Source organism: Cygnus atratus, chromosome 10, assembly GCF_013377495.2.
Source record: "Cygnus atratus isolate AKBS03 ecotype Queensland, Australia chromosome 10, CAtr_DNAZoo_HiC_assembly, whole genome shotgun sequence".
Taxonomy (NCBI): Eukaryota; Metazoa; Chordata; class Aves; order Anseriformes; family Anatidae; genus Cygnus; species Cygnus atratus.
Window position 1 is genome coordinate 21,894,184 of NC_066371.1, and position 19,720 is coordinate 21,913,903.

A 19,720-nucleotide genomic window follows, 5' to 3' on the forward strand; every position below is an offset into this window, starting at 1 on the left:
ATTAAAAAATAATAATAATAATAATAATAATAATAATATCAGTAATTTATATAGCTTTAAGAGCTTCACTTCTTCAGTCTTGGAGTTAAAATTTTCATTAAAAAGGATTATAGGTATTTCTGTCAGATAATATTTTTCTACAGAAATTTTATAAAAAGGAATTCAAGTACCCTTGCAGTCTAAAATTACTTTCAAATGCTATCTTATCAAAGCTTCATCCTGAAGTGGGAGGGCATTTATTAAACAAAGAGTGGTGTTTGGTTGGTTGTTTTTTTGTTTTGTTTTGTTTCTAATTAACATGACCACAGTTTAAGGCTGTTGTTTTGTTGTTTTAATTTTAAAAAATAACCTTGTAATTCATTTAATTCACTTCACACTTTTTAAGTCTTTCAAATATATAGACAATCTTTCTCCATACATGTACGCTTTTTCCATGAGCATACACATATATATACAGATATATATAAGTATATACATATTGTAATCTGTATCACCAGATGTTTCAAATACAGCCTGATACTAAGAATATAAAAGTAAGAAATGGTTTATATGCAGTGCTGTTTTCAAAAGACAAACCAATGAACTAAAAAGTTTCTTTCAGCAGACATTTTACCAAATAATCCTTTTTTTTTTATTTTACTTATTTATTTATTCCCTTATCATGAATACTTAGCCTGAAATGTCAGAAGAACAAGCTCATTGGTGACAACGGCACAAACCTGGCAAACACATGCATGGATGGGTGGCAGTTTCACAGACAAGAACAAATGCAATGAACACAACAACAGCGCAGAGCCCAATCTTACTCCCATCAAATCTAATGGCAAAAACCCAATTAACATCAATGGGAGCATGATCAGGCATCAAGTGCTTCAAACTGTTGGCTGGAATAATCACAGACAGATGGAAACAACAATGCACTGCAATGCTTAGCCTACCCCTTGCTTCCCATTATTCCTAATTGGCATCTTGAAAGAGCAGGCAAGGAAAAAACAAGTAGTTTAATGCAGTGCACACTAAACATAGAAAATTCAGATAACATTTTTTTAATATACAAAAATTTTACAGAAATTCAGGATATTTAGAACTGAAAGTCCTCCAACTATCTTATTATGCAGAAAAAAATTGGGATTATCTTCTTAATTTCAGGGAATAGACAATGCAAGCAAGCAATGGAAGAAATGCCGGTCAAAATGAAACATGCATGTTTTGGAAAGAATTAATATAAAATACAGCTATTAGAAGGTTCATATTCTTTGCAATGGTTAAAATTTTCTGTATAAATAAAGAACAAGTCTGGGTTTAGTATAAATACAACAATTAAAAAAATGAAATTACTGGAAAGAAACTTAGGAATTTTATTTGTAACATAGCATTTAAGCATGAGGATAGTAAGAAAAAGACAGAAGATTTCATGTTTTATTTATCCCATTTTGAAATTTTTAATCAGAAGGAATATTTAGTTACCAATACAAGAGAAGCCATAACAGGAATCACCATAACAGGAGAAGCCTACAAAACTTACTAGCCTTGCTCTTCAAATGTTCCAATGTTGCTCTTCAAATGTTCTATTTGGGATGCTCCAGCCCTTATACAGGAATTTCCTAACAGAGCTCATTTCAAGGTAATACCCGCAGAGATGTTCGCAAGAGATTCATTTTCATCCTCCTATATCTCCCTGCTTTAATATTAAAGTTTGATTTATTTTATGCTGAGTTTTAGCTGTGTCAAGAAATTTACTTTCAGCTAGCTATGTAATTTTTTTAATTAAAAGCAATATGCAGACTGCCAATTATTTGAGACACTGGGTACCATTTCCAATCTGCACACTACTTCCATTTTCCACCAGTTCTATTAAGAAATTAGACAATATTTTACCTCTCCAAAATGGGACCTAAGTGTTCTTTCACAAAGAATAAACAAGTGAAGGAGGAAAATAATTCCAAATGTTGGTAAAGGTAAATTTACTCAAAAAAAAAAAAAAAAAAAAGCACTCCTGTCTTTAAAATACTAGCAAACCTATGCAAAAAGCATTTTGTTCCATATTGCTCTTCAGATTCCTCCACATCTCTTAAGGGTAAGAACAGAATTTCAGTTCCACTCTAAAGCTATCACCATTTCATATTCTTCCCTGTCACTTTCCTTTTCTGTTCCTTTCAATGCATAAGATGCTTATTTGCCAACTTTGGTTCCATCATTTCATAAACAGGCAGAACACCCACCTTTCTGCCTCTAGCCTGCCTTTGCAGCTCCAAAATGCACTCAACAAATCATCTACTGAACAGCTCATAACTAAAACATAACCTGAAACAATAGATATAAATTATATTTTCCAGTTTAGCCTTATAATCCTTGCATAACAACATGCTAAAGAAATTGATGTTAAATTGCAAAAGTATTTTCAATTCTTCTTCTTTCTCTGGTGTTTATAGCATTCCATATTTGTGGGATGTGTTTTTGGAAACTTCCCTACCACAAACTTGGCCATTTCCCTATAGTTCCCAAAATGAAGTAGAACCTATAAGATATGATTTACTCCAAATGATTTAGTATCCAACCTCAACAGGGGGTTGACACGCAGCACAATTATCCATAATGTCATATATAAACCAGTATAAGCATTCACAGAATCACAGAATCGTCTAGGTTGGAAGAGACCTCCAAGATCATCTAGTCCAACCTCTGACCTAACACTAACAAGACCTCCACTAAACCATATCACTAAGGACTACATCTAAACGTCTTTTAAAGACCTCCAGGGATGGCGACTCAACCACTTCCCTGGGCAGCCCATTCCAATGCCTAACAACCCTTTCAGTAAAAAAGTTCTTCCTAATATCCAACCTCAACCTCCCCTGATGCAACTTTAGCCCATTCCCCCTCGTCCTGCCACCAGGCACGTGGGAGAATAGACCAACCCCCACCTCACTACAGCCTCCTTTAAGGTAACTGTAGAGAGCGATGAGGTCTCCCCTGAGCCTCCTCTTCTCCAGGCTAAACAACCCCAGCTCCCTCAGCCGCTCCTCGTAAGACTTGTTCTCCAGACCCCTCACCAGCTTGGTCGCCCTTCTCTGGACTCTCTCGAGCACCTCGATGTCCTTCTTGTAGCGAGGGGCCCAAAACTGAACACAGGACTCGAGGTGCGGCCTCACCAGAGCCGAGTACAGGGGGACAATCACTTCCCTAGACCTGCTGGCCACACTGCTTCTTATACAAGTCAGGATGTTGTTGGCCTTCTTGGCCACCTGAGCACACTGCTGGCTCATATTCAGCCGACTATCAACCAGTACTCCCAGGTCCTTCTCTGCCAGGCAGCTTTCCAACCACTCATCTCCCAGCCTGTAGCGCTGCTTGGGTTGTTACACCCCAGGTGCAGGACCCGGCACTTGGCCTTGTTGAACTTCACACAGTTGACCTCAGCCCATCGCTCCAGCCTATCCAGATCCTCCTGCAGAGCCTTCCTACCCTCGAGCAGATCGACGCACGCACCTAACTTGGTGTCATCTGCAAACTTACTGACGGTGCACTCGATCCCCTCGTCCAGGTCATCGATAAAGATATTAAAGAGAACTGGCCCCAGTACCGAGCCCTGGGGGACTCCACTAGTGACCGGCCTCCAACTGGATTTGACTCCATTCACCACAACTCTTTGGGCCCGGCTATCCAGCCAGTTTTTAACCCAACGAAGCGTACGCCAGTCCAAGCCACGAGCAGCCAGTTTCTTGAGGAGAATGTTGTGGGAAACGGTGTCAAAAGCCTTACTGAAGTGAAGGTAGACCACATCCACAGCCTTTGTCTCATCCACCAGGCGCGTCACTTGGTCATAGAAGGAGATCAGGTTCGTCAAGCAGGACCTGCCTTTCATAAACCCATGCTGACTGGGCCTGATTGCCTGGTTGCCCTGTAAGTGTCATGTGATGACACTCAAGATAATCTGCTCCATGAGCTTCCCTGGCACTGAGGTCAAACTAACAGGCCTATAGTTTCCCGGGTCTACCCTCCGGCCCTTCTTGTAGATGGGCATCACGTTTGCTAGCCGCCAGTCGACTGGGACCTCCCCTGATAGCCAGGACTGCCGATAAATGATGGAAAGCGGCTTGGCCAGCTCCTCCGCCAGTTCTCTCAGTACCCTCGGGTGGATCCCATCTGGCCCCATCGACTTGCGTACATCCAAGTGCTGTAGCAGGTCGCCAACCATTTCCTCGTGGATAGTGAGGGCCACATCCTGCTCCCCATCCCCTTCCACCAGCTCAGGGCACTGGGTATCCAGAGAACAACTGGTCTTGCCGCTAAAGACTGAGGCAAAGAAGGCATTAAGCACCTCAGCCTTTTCCTCATCTTTTGTAACTAAGTTTCCCCCCGCATCCAGTAAAGGATGGAGATTCTCCTTAGTCCTCCTTTTGGTGCTGATGTATTTGTAAAAACTTTTTTTGTTATCTTTAACGGCAGTAGCCAGATTGAACTCCAGATGAGCTTTGGCCTTTCTAATTTTATCCCTGCACAGCCTAGCAACATCCTTATAGTCCTCTTGAGTAGCCCGCCCTCTTTTCCAAAGATTATAAACCCTCTTTTTTCTCCTAAGCTCGAGCCACAACTCTCTGTTCAGCCAGGCCAGTCTAGTTCCGCTCCGGCTCGTCTTTGAGCACGTTCAGGTAACATTCACGTAACACTGTAACATTCGTTACAGAGGGAAGAATAAGATTATTCAGAAAGAGAGAGAGAAATGATTTTAGCATTAAAAATGACCAATTAAGTTGGTTGCACTTCCTATAGAGTATTTTTGGACTATTTACACAAACGAGTTGTTTGTTTGCATAAAGGAGGCAGGAATCAGACTTCTACAGGGGTATTGCCTTAAAGGAGGAGGAAAACAAAGTTAGTAAAATATGGATAGCAAGAACATGAAACATTTTTTTTAAAGGAGCTTTCCCTTGAAAGAAACACTCATGTTGCTGACAAAGCTGCTGGTACTATAATTGACCAGACAACAAAATAAAATCCATGTGACAGTGCCAGGATAAAGGTATAGAATTACTTATAAGATACTTAATATATTTTATTTGCAAGATGTGTTTGGATTTGTACGAGGCACTTTTTTTTTTTTTTTAATTTTTATATGAAGATCAGGGATGGTTTGTTTCCAGATGGAACTGGATTTCTGAGGTCAAACAGTAGGCCCAACATAGCCGACTGTTGCAGCTCAACTGACATTGACCCTGCTCCCAACCAGGCAAGCTAAATGTGGGAGACAGGCTTGGATCACTCCTAATCAGAAGCTGTATGGTTAATCACATGCATCAGAAAGTCCCCATCACTTGCAGTTCTCCTCTCTTACACCTATACTATTTCTATTTCCATCCTCCTTTTTCTTCCCAGGTTCTCTGTTTTCCGGGGGAGAATACATTTTCTATTTTTATGGGGAAGAGTAACTTGTATCATGAGCACTTTCTGCAGCCAGGTAGTTGATCTATTAATCTGTATTTTTAATGCTTACGTGTGCGGAAACACAATCCAGAATTTCAATTTTCACACTGGTCTTATGGTCTTTCGTCTGTCATCTTGTGACTATACTGTATATCACTCTTCCAATTCAATAAAAATAGCATACCACTAAGAATTTCACTGATTCTTACAGTACGTATATATCTGTTCTGATATTTGCCTAAGTACTACAAATATTGTAGAATTAAAGTAATATGTCCTCATGTAAACAGCAAATTTTCTACAGGAAAACAATAATAGTATGGCACAAACATATAACATGAATTACTTAGTGAGTTAAAATTTTATGGTACAACCATGCATGCATTATTCTGCATAACAGAAATGGATGGACAGATACAGTATTTCATTTTTAAAGCTTCAGACACATACACAGAAATCAACTGAGTGTTAAATAAATTTAAATGAAACGACTGAATTTACATGCAAGAAATTACTTTGTAAGATCCTTCAAATCTTATTACTTTCAGTAATAAACTAATAAAAAATTGTCACTATTTTTGTAGTCTGCTTAAAATTCAAGTTATTTATTTATTTATTTAACTTCAGGGGCTGCTGTAAACAATTTAAAGTAGATTCTACAAGTGCCTTAAATTTTAATTTGACATTGCTTTCACGAAGCATATGGAAAATAAGTCTTTACTATTGAGAAAAAGGTATATCATTACATTTTCATTACAGGACAAAAACAATCATGTAACTTGTAGTCAACTTTGCACAAGAATTCACTGGGTATTTAAAACGTTCAACTTTCAAAGCAAACATGAATAAAAATGCACCCAATTTTGTTCACATCTTATTCACACAGGCAAATACATTGTGAAATCATTCACTATAGAGTATGCAGGATTTGCACCTCTTCCACATATTCTCCACTTCAGTACTCTAATGGTATAATGCATATAAGAACAAAACATTTCCATCCATTGCTGAATGTTAAAAACATTGGATTCAGCATTGAAAGAAAGTCTTGGAGCCAATACTTTTCTGACACAGTAGAAACAACAAATTCCACCAAAAAAAAAAGAAGTTATGTTATTACTGTATGGGCTAAAAGGTCCACTCAGAGATTGACTGTTATTTCTCTGACACATTTAAACAAAAGAGCATTAAAACTTCAGTAGACTGCAATCCATTTTTATGACTCTTAAATGAAAAAAAAAAAAAAAAAGCGTTCTGTTAAATTAAGAAGCATAATGTACAAACAAGTTGTTTCAGGATCTAGTATTAATGCCATATCAAAAAAAAAAAAAAGGTGAAAACTTGGACTTGTGAAATTCAAAGAAAATGTTGTCATCAACTTCAGTGAAGTCACACCCTCAATTTCAAGGTGGTTTGGGGGAAGGAGGAGATCATTCTTACACTGTTAAAAGTTGACACTATTACACATTAAAAAAAAAAAAAAAAGAATTTTTTTCTTTCAATAAAAAAAATTATTTTTCAAGAAAAGTTTATTGAAGAAAACCAGTCTTGAGGATACACTATAATTGCTGCCTGGTACCAAAGGAAAAGGATCTTGCATCCATTATTTCAGAACAGCCACGTTTGTATTTCAGAAAATTAAGCATGAAAGGCAGGGGAAAAAAAAAAAAAAAAGTAAACTGGCTGACTTTGGAATACCACAGACAAATAGACTAGAAAAGAACAAACAAATTCCATATAGCAAAGTAACTAATACTGAAATGATGACTGGAAAGCATTTAAGAAAATCAAGAGAAAACTAACACAAAATAGACTCCAGTCTGAAGAGACATGCACAGTAGGAGTGCAAATGATATGAATAGGAATGTAACTACCACGAAGGTGATCTGTGATACAGAAAAAAAAAGTTTTTATAGTTCAAAGGGAAAAGGCCTGACTTTTCAAAAAGACAGCAAAAGCGATAATATCAGATCTTATGCTACTTAAAAATGATTCATGACTGGATTAAAAATACAGTTAACCAATAATTTCAAAAGTAAATATGGCATATTTCTTGGGACTCTCTTTTTCTATGCACAAATCATGACATATCTACTACATGGCTAGACTTAGCTATAGGAGACTCCAAAGCTGGAATCCTTGTTCACCATTATTAATGGCAAAATTCTGATTGACTTTGGTGAAGGCAATACTTACCCTAATGCACATTATCATACTGTTTAATAAAACCTATATATTCCTATATATATATATATAGGTATATACTCCTATATATAGGAATATATACTCCTCCTATATATACTGTCCCAATTACATGATAATTCCAGGTATGATTACTGTGTAAACTTTAGTTTGTAAATTACCATTACAATCCAGTTGCATCATTATTTCTGTCCTGTGATGCTCACAGCACATGTTAAATACAACAGTCTTAGCAAAAAAGTGTTCTCTACAAAGAGAATGTTTATTACTGCTCTTCAAACAGAAAAGGGTACGCACTTAAGTCAAAAGGGTAGATATCGTGCGATTAAAGCAGACATTAGCAAGAATAATAATACTAAACAAGTGAAAGTAATAATATTTGGCTTTTTCAAAAACTGCTGCTTGCATTCATCATTATATATTTCAGTATTTTCTTGGATTAAATACCATCTTTTGATATTGTTAATGTATATAAGCTGAACGTGAACTGAATGTCACTTTTACGTGAGTAAAGTTGGTAAGAATTATTTTAGCCATATGGCCTTTTGAAAATATTACCAGTCACATCCTAGATACTATTGTTCACCTACTCAATTCAGTCACTTATAAAATGAGTAAATTAGAAGTTGTTTGAAGGATCAAATAAAGTACTCCACAAGTAGGAATCAAAAAGCAAAGCAAAAAAAAAAAACGGCATGCTTCTCTAATGGAGAAGTTGAGGACCTAAAGGCTAGGATCCTTGTGTTTTTAAAGAAATATTATATGTAGTTTAATATATTTCATATTCTTAAAATGGCCTTGAAGTCCACAAAGTTTATTTATCTGGATATAATGGATATAGCATAGTGAGCATCAAAAGTATTCTGCAAAGCTCCACAAAGGAAGAGAACAACAAGAGATAATGGATCCTCATGCTTTTGTATGTTACAGAGGGCATTTTTAAAAAGAACTTACTGGATTGTACATCTGATTGAACAACTGTTCAGCTTGCTACATTGCAAAGTTGGAAGGGAGTGAAGCAGAGACAGGAAAAGAAGGAAAGATCCATGAAAACAGCATTAGCTCAACAAAACCAGTGCATTTGCACAGAAGAACTTGTCATTAAAAAAAAAAAAAGTATAAATTTAAGATTCTAAACATTCCTTGGTGAAAGTGAGAGGCACAAGGGAAACATAAATGTTGACTTTGGCTCCTAAAAAAGAATAGCTGGAGTAAGAAATTTAAGGTTGGTGTTACTTTCCCTTTCTCAAGTTAAATAACCCATGAAATAAAGAAAGGTGTCCACTTTTGATGATACATTAAGTGCTGCTCTTAAGCAACGAATCATGAGAAGTGCTTTTGGCTGAGGCTGCAATTTATCACCAAAGTTTCAAAGATGGTAATAATAAAAGATTAATTAAATTCTATCATTAAATTTATTACTTTTCTTTTGTTTAACACAAGACTGAATTTTCTATGCAGAATGACTTTTGAACAGTACAGCTTGGCAAAAAGTCCTTTAATGACTGCAAATATGTCAGTAAGCAAGTAAATTTAAAATAATGACAAACAAAAGGAGGAAATTCTGAAGTGGATAATAAGATTTTATATACACACACAAAAAATACTTAGCTACCTATTAAGGTAATTCCTGCTGTTCTTTCACTAATAACAATACAAGATAAGTCAACAAGAAGTCATCAAACATTCTTCTAGTTTTTATTTTACTTTTTTTTTTCTAACTTCATAAATTTCAATGCTTCATCTTTGTCACAAAAAGTTTAATAAGCATGTCTATGGTTTTACACATGATTTTGTGTACCAAAATATAGTATAGTAATATGAATAATTACTCTTTATGAACATCTTACTTATTACTTTAAATTTGTCCACTCTTTAAAATTAATAGTGGTTTTAAAATCAGCATGTTTCCTTTTAATGAAATGCAAACAATTCAGCTGAGTAATACTAAAAAATATTTCTATCTAATCAGACTTGATCAAAATCCTCTTAATTATCAAAAAATGAATCTTATTCTCTCCAACAAAAAAAAAAAAGGAAAGTGTGTAAACTAGGGAACATAAACTTTAAAAAAAAATAGTTGTTTATACTTGCCCCTTGCACACATTTTCTTTCAGGCACAGCACTTGTTACCATTAGTACTCATGGAAGACAGCAAATCCTAGCAATTGTGCACAGATTATATTCACATTTATTAGCATAACTTGGTACAACATAAATCAAAATTTAGCTACAATCATTTTAAAATACCATAATGAAAAATGTCTTGTCTATGTTATTTTATAGAGAGGAGTCATATATAAGCTGCTCTCAAATTTCTCAAAAAAAAAAGAGACAGCCTTTGGAGTCAATTCAAAAAAAGATATAAGTTGTTCCCATTCCTCCCAGCTTCTGTAGTGGGTAATGTTCATATATGTGAACATATGCATAAGCACTCATAAGCACACTTATGAGCCATGCAGGTTAATTTACTCTGAATTACGTTGATGTTCCCTCCTACTCTAATGCAGACATATACAAGAATAACCCAGTTTTCTGTTTCAGTTAGTTTTCTAAGGAGTGAAAACATGGTGAAGGTAGATTTCTGGGGACCAATTACTTTTAACACAGGATATTTACAGGTTTGAACATAAAGTATTTTATTAGAGAAAACGTGAATTGAAAATTACTGTTTGGAGTCTACTATCATTAACAGTCACTGTTTCTGTTCAACTAAACATGCCCACAAAGAAGGTTGTAACTACATTTTATTGTGGAAATACCTGGTCTCCTACAAATGTTGGGTGAATTTCCATTGGGGCTTTATGCCGTATTTATGATATAATAAAACTATTATGTTTTCAGCTTTCATTTAATAATTCTTTGTATTTATACACAAGGAACATACTCCTTTTCTATATGAAAGACGTCCCAGACACTCTCTGACTTTTATAAGTGCTTATTTTTCCATGACCACATGATGTGTTTATATGTACAGCCATAGAAGATTGACTTAGGATTTCAAGTCCTTATGATTATTTTGATTTTTAAGTGATCTGTGCTTTATGCTTTTTGTTTGTTTCACTAATTTGTTTTTTTTTAATTGCAGACAAATGAGATATTTCAGATTGTAAAGAAGAACATTTTATAGTGAAGTGCAATGTAAACTGAAATATTTTCTAACAAAAGAAAACAAAAAAAAAAGGACTTCCAGTGAAACAGCTCATTTGGATATTTTAATTCTGGCATCAATAGCACTTACAAGCTACGCAACTTATAAAGGAGCTGTGTTTTAATTAAAAGCTTTTGTATATGTTAATTTGAAAACATTCCTTTCTTTCATCTCCACAATTAAACATATAATACTGGCAGCTAACTGCACATATTCTTTCTGAATTAAAAAATAGAATTCTAAGATTTACATTCTGGTATCCTCCTTTACACTTTGCAATAGCTTCTTCACAGGTTAAGGGTATTGAAACACTGCTTAAACACAGAGCAGGGTACTACTCAACCTGGGTAAAAAAAAAAAAGAGTCAGAATATTATCCTAACAGTGGTAACAGTCATAGAACAGATGAACACTTTTCTAGAAAATGAAACGTTTGCCCTACACTTACTCACAAACTGCAGAAGGCAAACAATGTCTGAACCCATCAAACATGTCATGACATTGGCATTTGAACAATGAGAGCAGACATTACCAGATGACACAGAAACAACTCAAAGAAATAATGTATGGTAGAAAAGGCATCAACAAACTTGCAAATCATTTAAGCAAAAAATATATTAATGCATTGATTTAAATAAAACCATGTTATAAAATATAGAATTTGCATGTTTTCCTTTAAACGTTTGCTTCCACTACTTTGTAAATTATTGAATTGCTAGCTGAGGTAAGCTTTCCATTTGTTTGCTTAATTATCACAAACATACATTCATCTACAAAGCAAAAAAAAAAAAAAAAAAAGGCAGAAATAAAACCCAACTAGAAATTCCACTTTAGAAGCAGACTTTTTTTTCATTAAAAGGTGCTGCTTCCATTTTTTTTCCTCATACTACGAGCATTTCAATCTACTTCTAATAGAGGTATAAATTCATTCACATAAAAATTGCTGGTTTGATAATTTCTCCCTACCTTTCTACTTTCCCTCTAATGTCCTGTTCCCAGTTCATTTATTTGAACCAGCTTCTCAGAATTCCCTTATACAGGTATTCAAGATAATTTTGGAGGCTTCTAATGGCTTTGGTACAAGCCTCTTAAGAAAAAGTTAGAAGTATTTGATGCAAGCATCAGCAAACACCATTGGAAGATTCTAGATTTACTCTAGAAGAGTAAACAAGTTCATCTTTTGAACATGAGAGCTTTGGGTGTGGTCCTTTTTTTTTTTTTTCCCAGACTATTGCTGGGTTTTGTTTGTTTTTTAAGATGGAACTTACCTTTTTCAACTGTGCTTCCAACTTACTACACTCTTCTTTCTTTTGTTCTATGGCTATTTCTAAAGACTTAAGTTTGGAGTCTCTTTTCAGCCCTGCTGATGCCAATGAAGATGCATGTTCTTTGAGATCGATTAAACTAGACTGAAAAATGACCAAGAGCAAAAAGTTAATTCCTAGTCACCAGGACACTAACTTATTGCCAACTTAGTAATCACTTGGATCCTGTTCCCCCTCCCCTTCCCCAAAACGAGTTGACACAAAGATAAGCATATTTAGCCAAAGACAGCATTTTGAGAATACAACCAAAAGGAATCACAGGAGCTTGCATGCAGTGAAACATTGAAACATTCATAATACAGACAAGCTGACATTATTTTCCAGAGGTACAATTACTTTGAAGTCTATTAATCTGACTGACAAGTGAAAACAGGAGCAACAATGAAATATTTGAGCCTTGTGGAGGCTTATGTAGAGGAAAAAGTAGAGAAGATGATACACAACTATGCAAAAAGTGAGGCAATATTTTATGTACAAAAGTGAGGACTGTGAAGAATGCTTAAGAAAATAGCAGTTCAAAAGCTGACCAGTGAAGTGGAAGAGTTTCAGTACTTTAAATGGTTCAAGAGTAATCCTAATGCACTTTCTTTCATCATCACGACATAGAACATAGATTTTACTGTGAAGACTGACCTCTTTTTCTGTCAGCTCAGCTTGTAAAGCATTAACTTTCTCCTTCAGGTCTTTGTTTTCTTTTTTATAAGATTCGATTTCTTCAAGTCTTTCTCTGTCATCTCGCTCCCTTTGCTCCTTCAAGCGCTCTATTATTCTTTCCTAACAAGGGAAAGGATTGCAAAATGCAAAAGTTGGGAATCATTCTAAGAAAAGCAAGAATAAAATTTCTTTACATTAAGTAGCACTTAGAAAATCAACCTTCAGAAGCAGAGGATGACTGGTAAGTTAATGATATTAAAGTCAACAGAAGAGTTCCCCTGCTTTTGGTAGCATCAGATCAAGGTATTGAATACTTGATGAGTGTACCATAGAACAGAAGCTTCATTTAATATCTATATTGCTATGAATATGTTTAGTCTTGTGATAGATATGGAAAGTTATTCATCCCAGTAATGTATTTCCTGACACAGAAAGACACAGAAAAGATACTCTGATACAACTTATATTATCCAAAGGAAGACTCTTCCCCATCTAATTAATAGTGACCCCACACATATTTAAACTCAACCATGTTTTTCAATATTTTGATGACTTCCTTTGACTATTATAAGGATTGCTGGAAATCATCATTCAGGGGCTGGGTGTTTAAGTCAAAAGGTAAATGCAAAAATCACATCCAGTAGTATGGTTTTGTTAAGCCTTGACTACATTCTTCAAAATCACATTCTACCAATACTCAAAGGATGCAAATACTAGACAGAATAATATTTAGGGTAAAATCAAATAACCACTGGAAGTAAATTTGAATTGGTAATAGGTCAATTTAAGCAGAGTTATCACTGGAACTACTAGAGTAATTTTGGAAGTGGTTATCAGGGAGGCAAGAAAAGCAACATCGTTTAGGAAAGTTAAATGTACATGGGACAAAACCACATCCTGACTGAAGTTCTACATTACCAGTGGCAAGGCTCAGACAGAGCCATTAGCATTCTCATGGATCCTATTCAAGTCATTTTGTACTTATGCTGGAAACCTCCAAGGAGGAGCATAAGAATAGGATCAATGCTTAAAATACTATTTCACAGAACTATAAAAGTCTGATGGAAGCCTAATATTATTAGAAAAAGAGAAAAATATCTTATGCTAATTCCCTCTGTCCATGACTCCTTATACTGTATATATATATATATATATATACACACACACACACACATATATACATACTGCATATATATGCACTTCATTCTACTGCCAGTACAGTACACATATGCACATAAGGTTTTCCTTTACCCGTATCAATGTACTCTCAGCTGTGGTTATTATACCTCAGCAATCATTACCATGCAAGCAATATTTCAGCAGCTGCATATCTCATTTTGATTTCCAATTAGCTTAGTCGATTTAATGAAAGAAAACAAAATTATTTATGAAAGTTAGCTTAAGTAGTAACAGCACTTTTAAAAAGCATATATTGTTTGGACTATCCTGGTTATTTATTCATTTTCTCCATATGTTAGGTACAACATTCCTCTGAACTCTAGAGGGTCTTCTGCACTTTCCAAAGCTCAAGGCACATCTTGCAAAAAGCCAACTGTCAATGTTTATATGCATTAAAAAAAAAAAAAAAAAAAGCCTAAACTCAAGGCTGTGGTTTTCATGCCAGCAGTCACCAACTTCAGAGGTATTCAGAATTACACTGGACAAGATCCTGAACAAACTGCTATAGTTGACCCTGCTCTTTGAGCAGGTTTGGACTAGATAATATGCAGAGGTCTTTTCCAGTCTCCATGGTTCTGTGGAAAAGGCAGAAATGTTTTCAAGATTCTGCACCTCAAGCATGGTTTGTTTCCCTTCTGCTCACTCTCCCTCTCCCTATCTTCACAATTCATCCCTATGCAACACTGACCACATCAGCAACCCTGCTGACAGCAGTCCAGTGCCTCTGCCTGTTTTCTGTTCCTCCTTTTGTACTGAATAGTACTTAGTTACTAGAAAATGGGAAACACTGCATTTTCAGAAGACTGGGAAGTTTTCTGTAAATGTCCCCTTATATTTTCCACTTCTATAGATCTACCTTTCACCAAGCATCTGTTTATTCATTTTCCTATCATTTAAACACCATATTTGTGGTATGTATTGGTATGTGGTATCGTATTTGTGAAGTTTAAAACTAATAATCAGTTTCTGTGGATCTATGAATTGAACAAGTATTTTATTACTTTAAATTACTGATTTAAAATTTGGTTACACAGAAGACAATTTAACTTTAAGGGGACAATATTTAAATGCCAATTCAGGAAATAAATACATTCAGCTTCTCATAGAGATCTAAACTTATTTGGAATGTCTCTAATGTTTGCTGTTGTTTACTAGAAAGATAACTGCAGACCCCTCTGTATTTTCAATTAAACATACTAGACTTTTAAGTTCAATTTTAATTTTTATAGTTCTTTACTTTTATTTTAAATATTTAAAAATAAACTTTCTTTTGTGTTATGTCTACATAGTAAACAAATTACTATGCAACAGATTATGTAATGTGAGCTGTTAAGATCAAATATCAAAAGCAGATGTGGAGTATTAATAGAGTATATAGATGCTTGCTAAATGACTAATCTATTACTGTATGTGAAGCTAGACTAAAATGCAAAATGTGTTCTATTTCAAATATCTTCCGTATAGAGCCAATTCAAACATTTGTTCCTGTGAAAGATGATTTTTTTTCCTTCCAGTTATATAATATTGGCTTCCAGCTGTAACACGTTGTTTTACCAATAGTTGGAATAAAAAAAACACATCACACAGCATTTTATAATGTTAAATATTATTAGGAGTTTTTAAACAATCAGATGAAGGTCTTTACTAAACAGTTATGTTTGAGTTTGCAAATACATGTATTTGGAATCTCTTATATATTGAAATACAATCACCACTATACTGACTTACCTTGTATTAAGAATATGGTATAGTTATTATTTGCTACTGAATTCCTGAGGAAACACTTATCAAAAAGCTGGAAGTTCACAAATTACTTTCATTCCATATCTAGTATTCCACTGGCAACAGGGACTCCTTTCATGCGCTTTAGCTATTGAATACGCCTATTACAGAATTAGTGTGACTGTAAGAATCTTCACATAAAAAAGTAAAGACTACCACATATGACACTCATAGCCCTATTCATTTCATTCAGAAAGAAATATAAATTGATGGCATACTACATTCCACTTCACATGGTACAAAAAATTAAAAAAAAAAAAAGAATTAAATGATATAGCCAAAACCATCTGGTTCTGTGTAATTAAAAATTTCCAACTTGCTTGCACAGAGATACCTAAAACTATGACGGTGAATGATGCCAGGTTTCATACAGCCCTCTGACTCATACCTGGCAGGACTTCATGTAGAAATGTGTTCATGTAGAATGAAGGCAGTTGAACAGCAACATTGTTGAGTATTACACAAATGACAAACCAGCAAATGTAATTTTACTTTTAGCTGGCCTTTGCACTATATGATATGAAAAAAAAAAAGATATGGGATATTAAATAAGTCAGAGTTATTCCTAAGAAGAAATGATATAACTTCTTAATACTTTAAATATTAATGTTAAAATTCCAGTCTCCAGTAAGTGGAATAGTTTAATAGCTGTTCAGAATATACGTAGTTACTTTTATACTTAGTTCAACACAGGTTCCATCCTAAAGATTTACTTACCTAAGTGATATTTTCTGCTATAACAAATTAAACATACTATTATTTCATTTTATTAATAAAACAGTATAAATTTTTCCCTCAGTCAATCACAAAAGAAGACTAATTTGCCTGTCACCTGCATAGGGCTAAATGTCAAAAACATGTGTTAAAAGGCCCTAATATACCATGTTTTACTTGATTAACAGCTAGCTTACAGAAATCCCAAAGAAATTGTGTTCTTGTTTCAGTCTTATTTGCATTGGCGAGCTTTCCTATGCACTAATCTAGGACTTCACAGGTCTAATCTATTTGCACTTTATCACAGAAGCAGGAACTGAATTGCCGCAGCATATAGCTCTATTATCAGGCATACTCAATTGCTTATCTGCTGTATGCTGCTACAGTAGGACCAACTTTATAAATATCAGCTTCATGAAAGCAACCTCTTGAGCTGCTTTGGACCAGTGCAAGAGCTGAGATATTCTTTGAAAAGTTTCTTGTTAAAGCATCAAGGGAGCTGATAGCAGTTTTGCATATTCTGATGTTCAAACTTTTTTTAATAGAAGTAAACTTATTTTTGGTTTATTGCAATGTAACCTCCATCACTGTTAAGAATTTTCAGCACCCAGTAGAGTGTCCATGCTTACAGGTAAGGAATTGAATGAGCACATTTTTCAGTTTAGGTCTAAAATGTGCTCAACAGTGACTAAAATTCTGTTGGTTCATTTCTGATTCCTGACAAGGAAACAAATGATATCATTTGGCATGATATCATCAGGCAAATATTGCCTGAAAAATAAAAAGATTAAAATGGGTCCGTTACTGTAAATTTTGTTGGTTTTCATATGTCTATAATTATTACTCATTTAGTGTTATCAAGCCACCTAATCACTAAATTTGAAAGAAAAAGAAAATCTGAGAAAAAACTTGGAAAAATCTACTTCTCATGAAGAATTAGGAGCCCTGTTTTCTAATTCAGAGCCTAAATCTCAGTCTGAGTATTTTTAAAAGCAACACAAGAAAAATATAAATGCTCAAAGATTTCAGTTTTGGAACTTTTAAAAAGAGCTTCGTAACTTAATCTCATTATATGGTTCTGTTGTAATATTTATCTCTTCCCATAGTAACTAAGAAAAGCAACTAAATTTAATTTTCATGAATTGTGGTTAACTGAACTGGTATAAATAATTTGCATCACTATTTTAAAAGAGCTTCCCATGATGCTCTTGGATTTTTATTTTTTAAATAAAATTCTAACAACTATTGAATTGATAAAGAATTAAGGTAAAGCCAAAAACCGTGCTTAACATCAGAGATGATGTAGCTGAGTGGGAGGAGCATTAGCTCATATGGTATTTAAACTATAAATAATAAGGGGTATATAAATTTGTCAACCATTGTACTGCCATGGAAATCGGGTATTCTTGAATGCATCCTCGCATCCTCGCTTGACAGCATTACAAATTTAAATTGATAAAAGTACTTACATTTGTCAAATTCATTTATTACTAAGAAACTACCACTAAATGTTTTTGTCCCATTTGGGCCAAAACCTATTCCACACTTCTACCAGTAGTGCCAGTGGAAAAAGTTAATAACCTGATGAAGTCTGACAGTCTGAAGAACTGTACTGCAGACAGAAATCAGGATAAGAAAAATCTGTCAATGATAGGATATGAGGATATATGATTTATGAGGATAAATTTATTTTTTATATTTTTAGATTTATAAATTTTAAATTTATATAAAATTTATACATTTTTAAGATTTATGAGGATAAATTGGAAAACTGGACACAATTAGGAATGAAACACTTGTGTAAAGAGAAACTGCCAAGGTATATAGCTGCCAGAAGACACAAGAAAGCTAGGCATAATAGTTCATTTGGAACTTCTTGAAGACACCTATTGGCTTCTTTCAATGTATAAGTACCTAACGAAAAGATGTCGCAGAGAGTACTTTCAAGACTGAAAAACCTACCCTTGAAAGCATGGCCTTCATGAAACTTACAAGCTTACAATGATAACACTTCATAAGTGATTGAAACAGTCATCAGACACCACAGCACAATTCAGCTTCATGCCATTACTCAAAAGCATTGTCTTAAAACAGATACCATCGTCCTCATCAGCTGCAAAAAGACAGAAGTTTCTGCGGCAGAGGAAAACAATCCATATTATTCACTGAACATGCACCATGGAGCAGCCTGCAAATACTGCAGGAATGATGCCATTCTCAGCTGATATTATTTAAGCAAGTGACTACTCCGTACAGAATTCAGCCTTAGGGACTCCACGCGAGTTCTAATCAATTCCACTTGGAAAAACCACTAATCACACTGATTCTCTGAAAAAGTGTCAGCTCATATATATCCATGTAATTCCAAATGAGGGAGACTTGAGTTGCAAAAAAAAAAAAAAAAAAAATCAGAGAAGGATTTGGATCTAGAATTCAAAGTTCATCTAGCTTTTCCAAAACATTAAAACTAGCATCATTTAACAGATGTTGCATCTTTACTACAGCAATCTGAAATAAAGCTTGTCACAGAATTTCCATAACATCAGGATCTAAAGTGTCACATTTTTGAGTTTTAACATACGGAAAGAAACTCAACAGCACAATTTTTTAACAATCTTTGGGACAAGTCCTCATTGCTATATTGAGGAATAATGCATCTTGGGTTTAGTGAAATTTTAGTTTGTATGTCTGAGATTAATAGAATATTTTAGTTTTAAACTTTTACATTTATTTCAACAGATTTTAGAATGGTACTAGTATAAAAAAGCATGAGAACAGTTCATTGCCACCGCTCACTAGTTTGCATTCAGTTTTAACACAGTAATTCTTAACTTTTTCTACTTCTGGTAGTGAGAAGTAGACTATACATGATCTATTCAACTGCATTGTCTCCTCCAGCTGAAGCAGAATATGGGGTACAAGACAGCTTTGGCTTTTGATGATGTACTCCATGCTTAATTGCACAGGAGAACTGTCAAGTTTCACTCTACTTTCTGTACTAACAACAATAGCACAATGGTTAAAGGACTGTTTTAAACTCTTCGCTGCCTCCCTGGGAGTACTGGGAAAGTGACAACTTAGACTAATTCAAAGATTATAGTTTACTTGTAGAAAAACAGATTAATAAGTAACTTATTTCATTTTTTAATGATATGCTGTGAGATTGGTGAAGTGTCCAAATTAGCAGTGGAAGACATTACCAATATGCATGTACTTACTTTCCTGCATAAATTCTGTAAGCTTACTGAAAAAGTTATCCATATAAAGTAACAGAAATAATGCCAAGCTTC

The 19,720-nt window shown here is 34.7% G+C and overlaps 1 protein-coding gene across 1 annotated transcript in view; it reads right to left on the bottom strand.

Moving 5' to 3' along the window:
• Positions 1-19,720, bottom strand: part of ERC2 (ELKS/RAB6-interacting/CAST family member 2) — a 519,869-nt gene that overhangs the window by 295,912 nt on the left and 204,237 nt on the right. Inside the window, exons 9-10 of the mRNA XM_035558284.2 lie at positions 12,735-12,875; positions 12,045-12,185 (exon numbers count right to left, since the gene is read on the bottom strand). Of these exons, the coding sequence (XP_035414177.1) occupies positions 12,045-12,185; positions 12,735-12,875 (282 nt within the window). The remainder of the gene's footprint in view (positions 1-12,044; positions 12,186-12,734; positions 12,876-19,720) is intronic.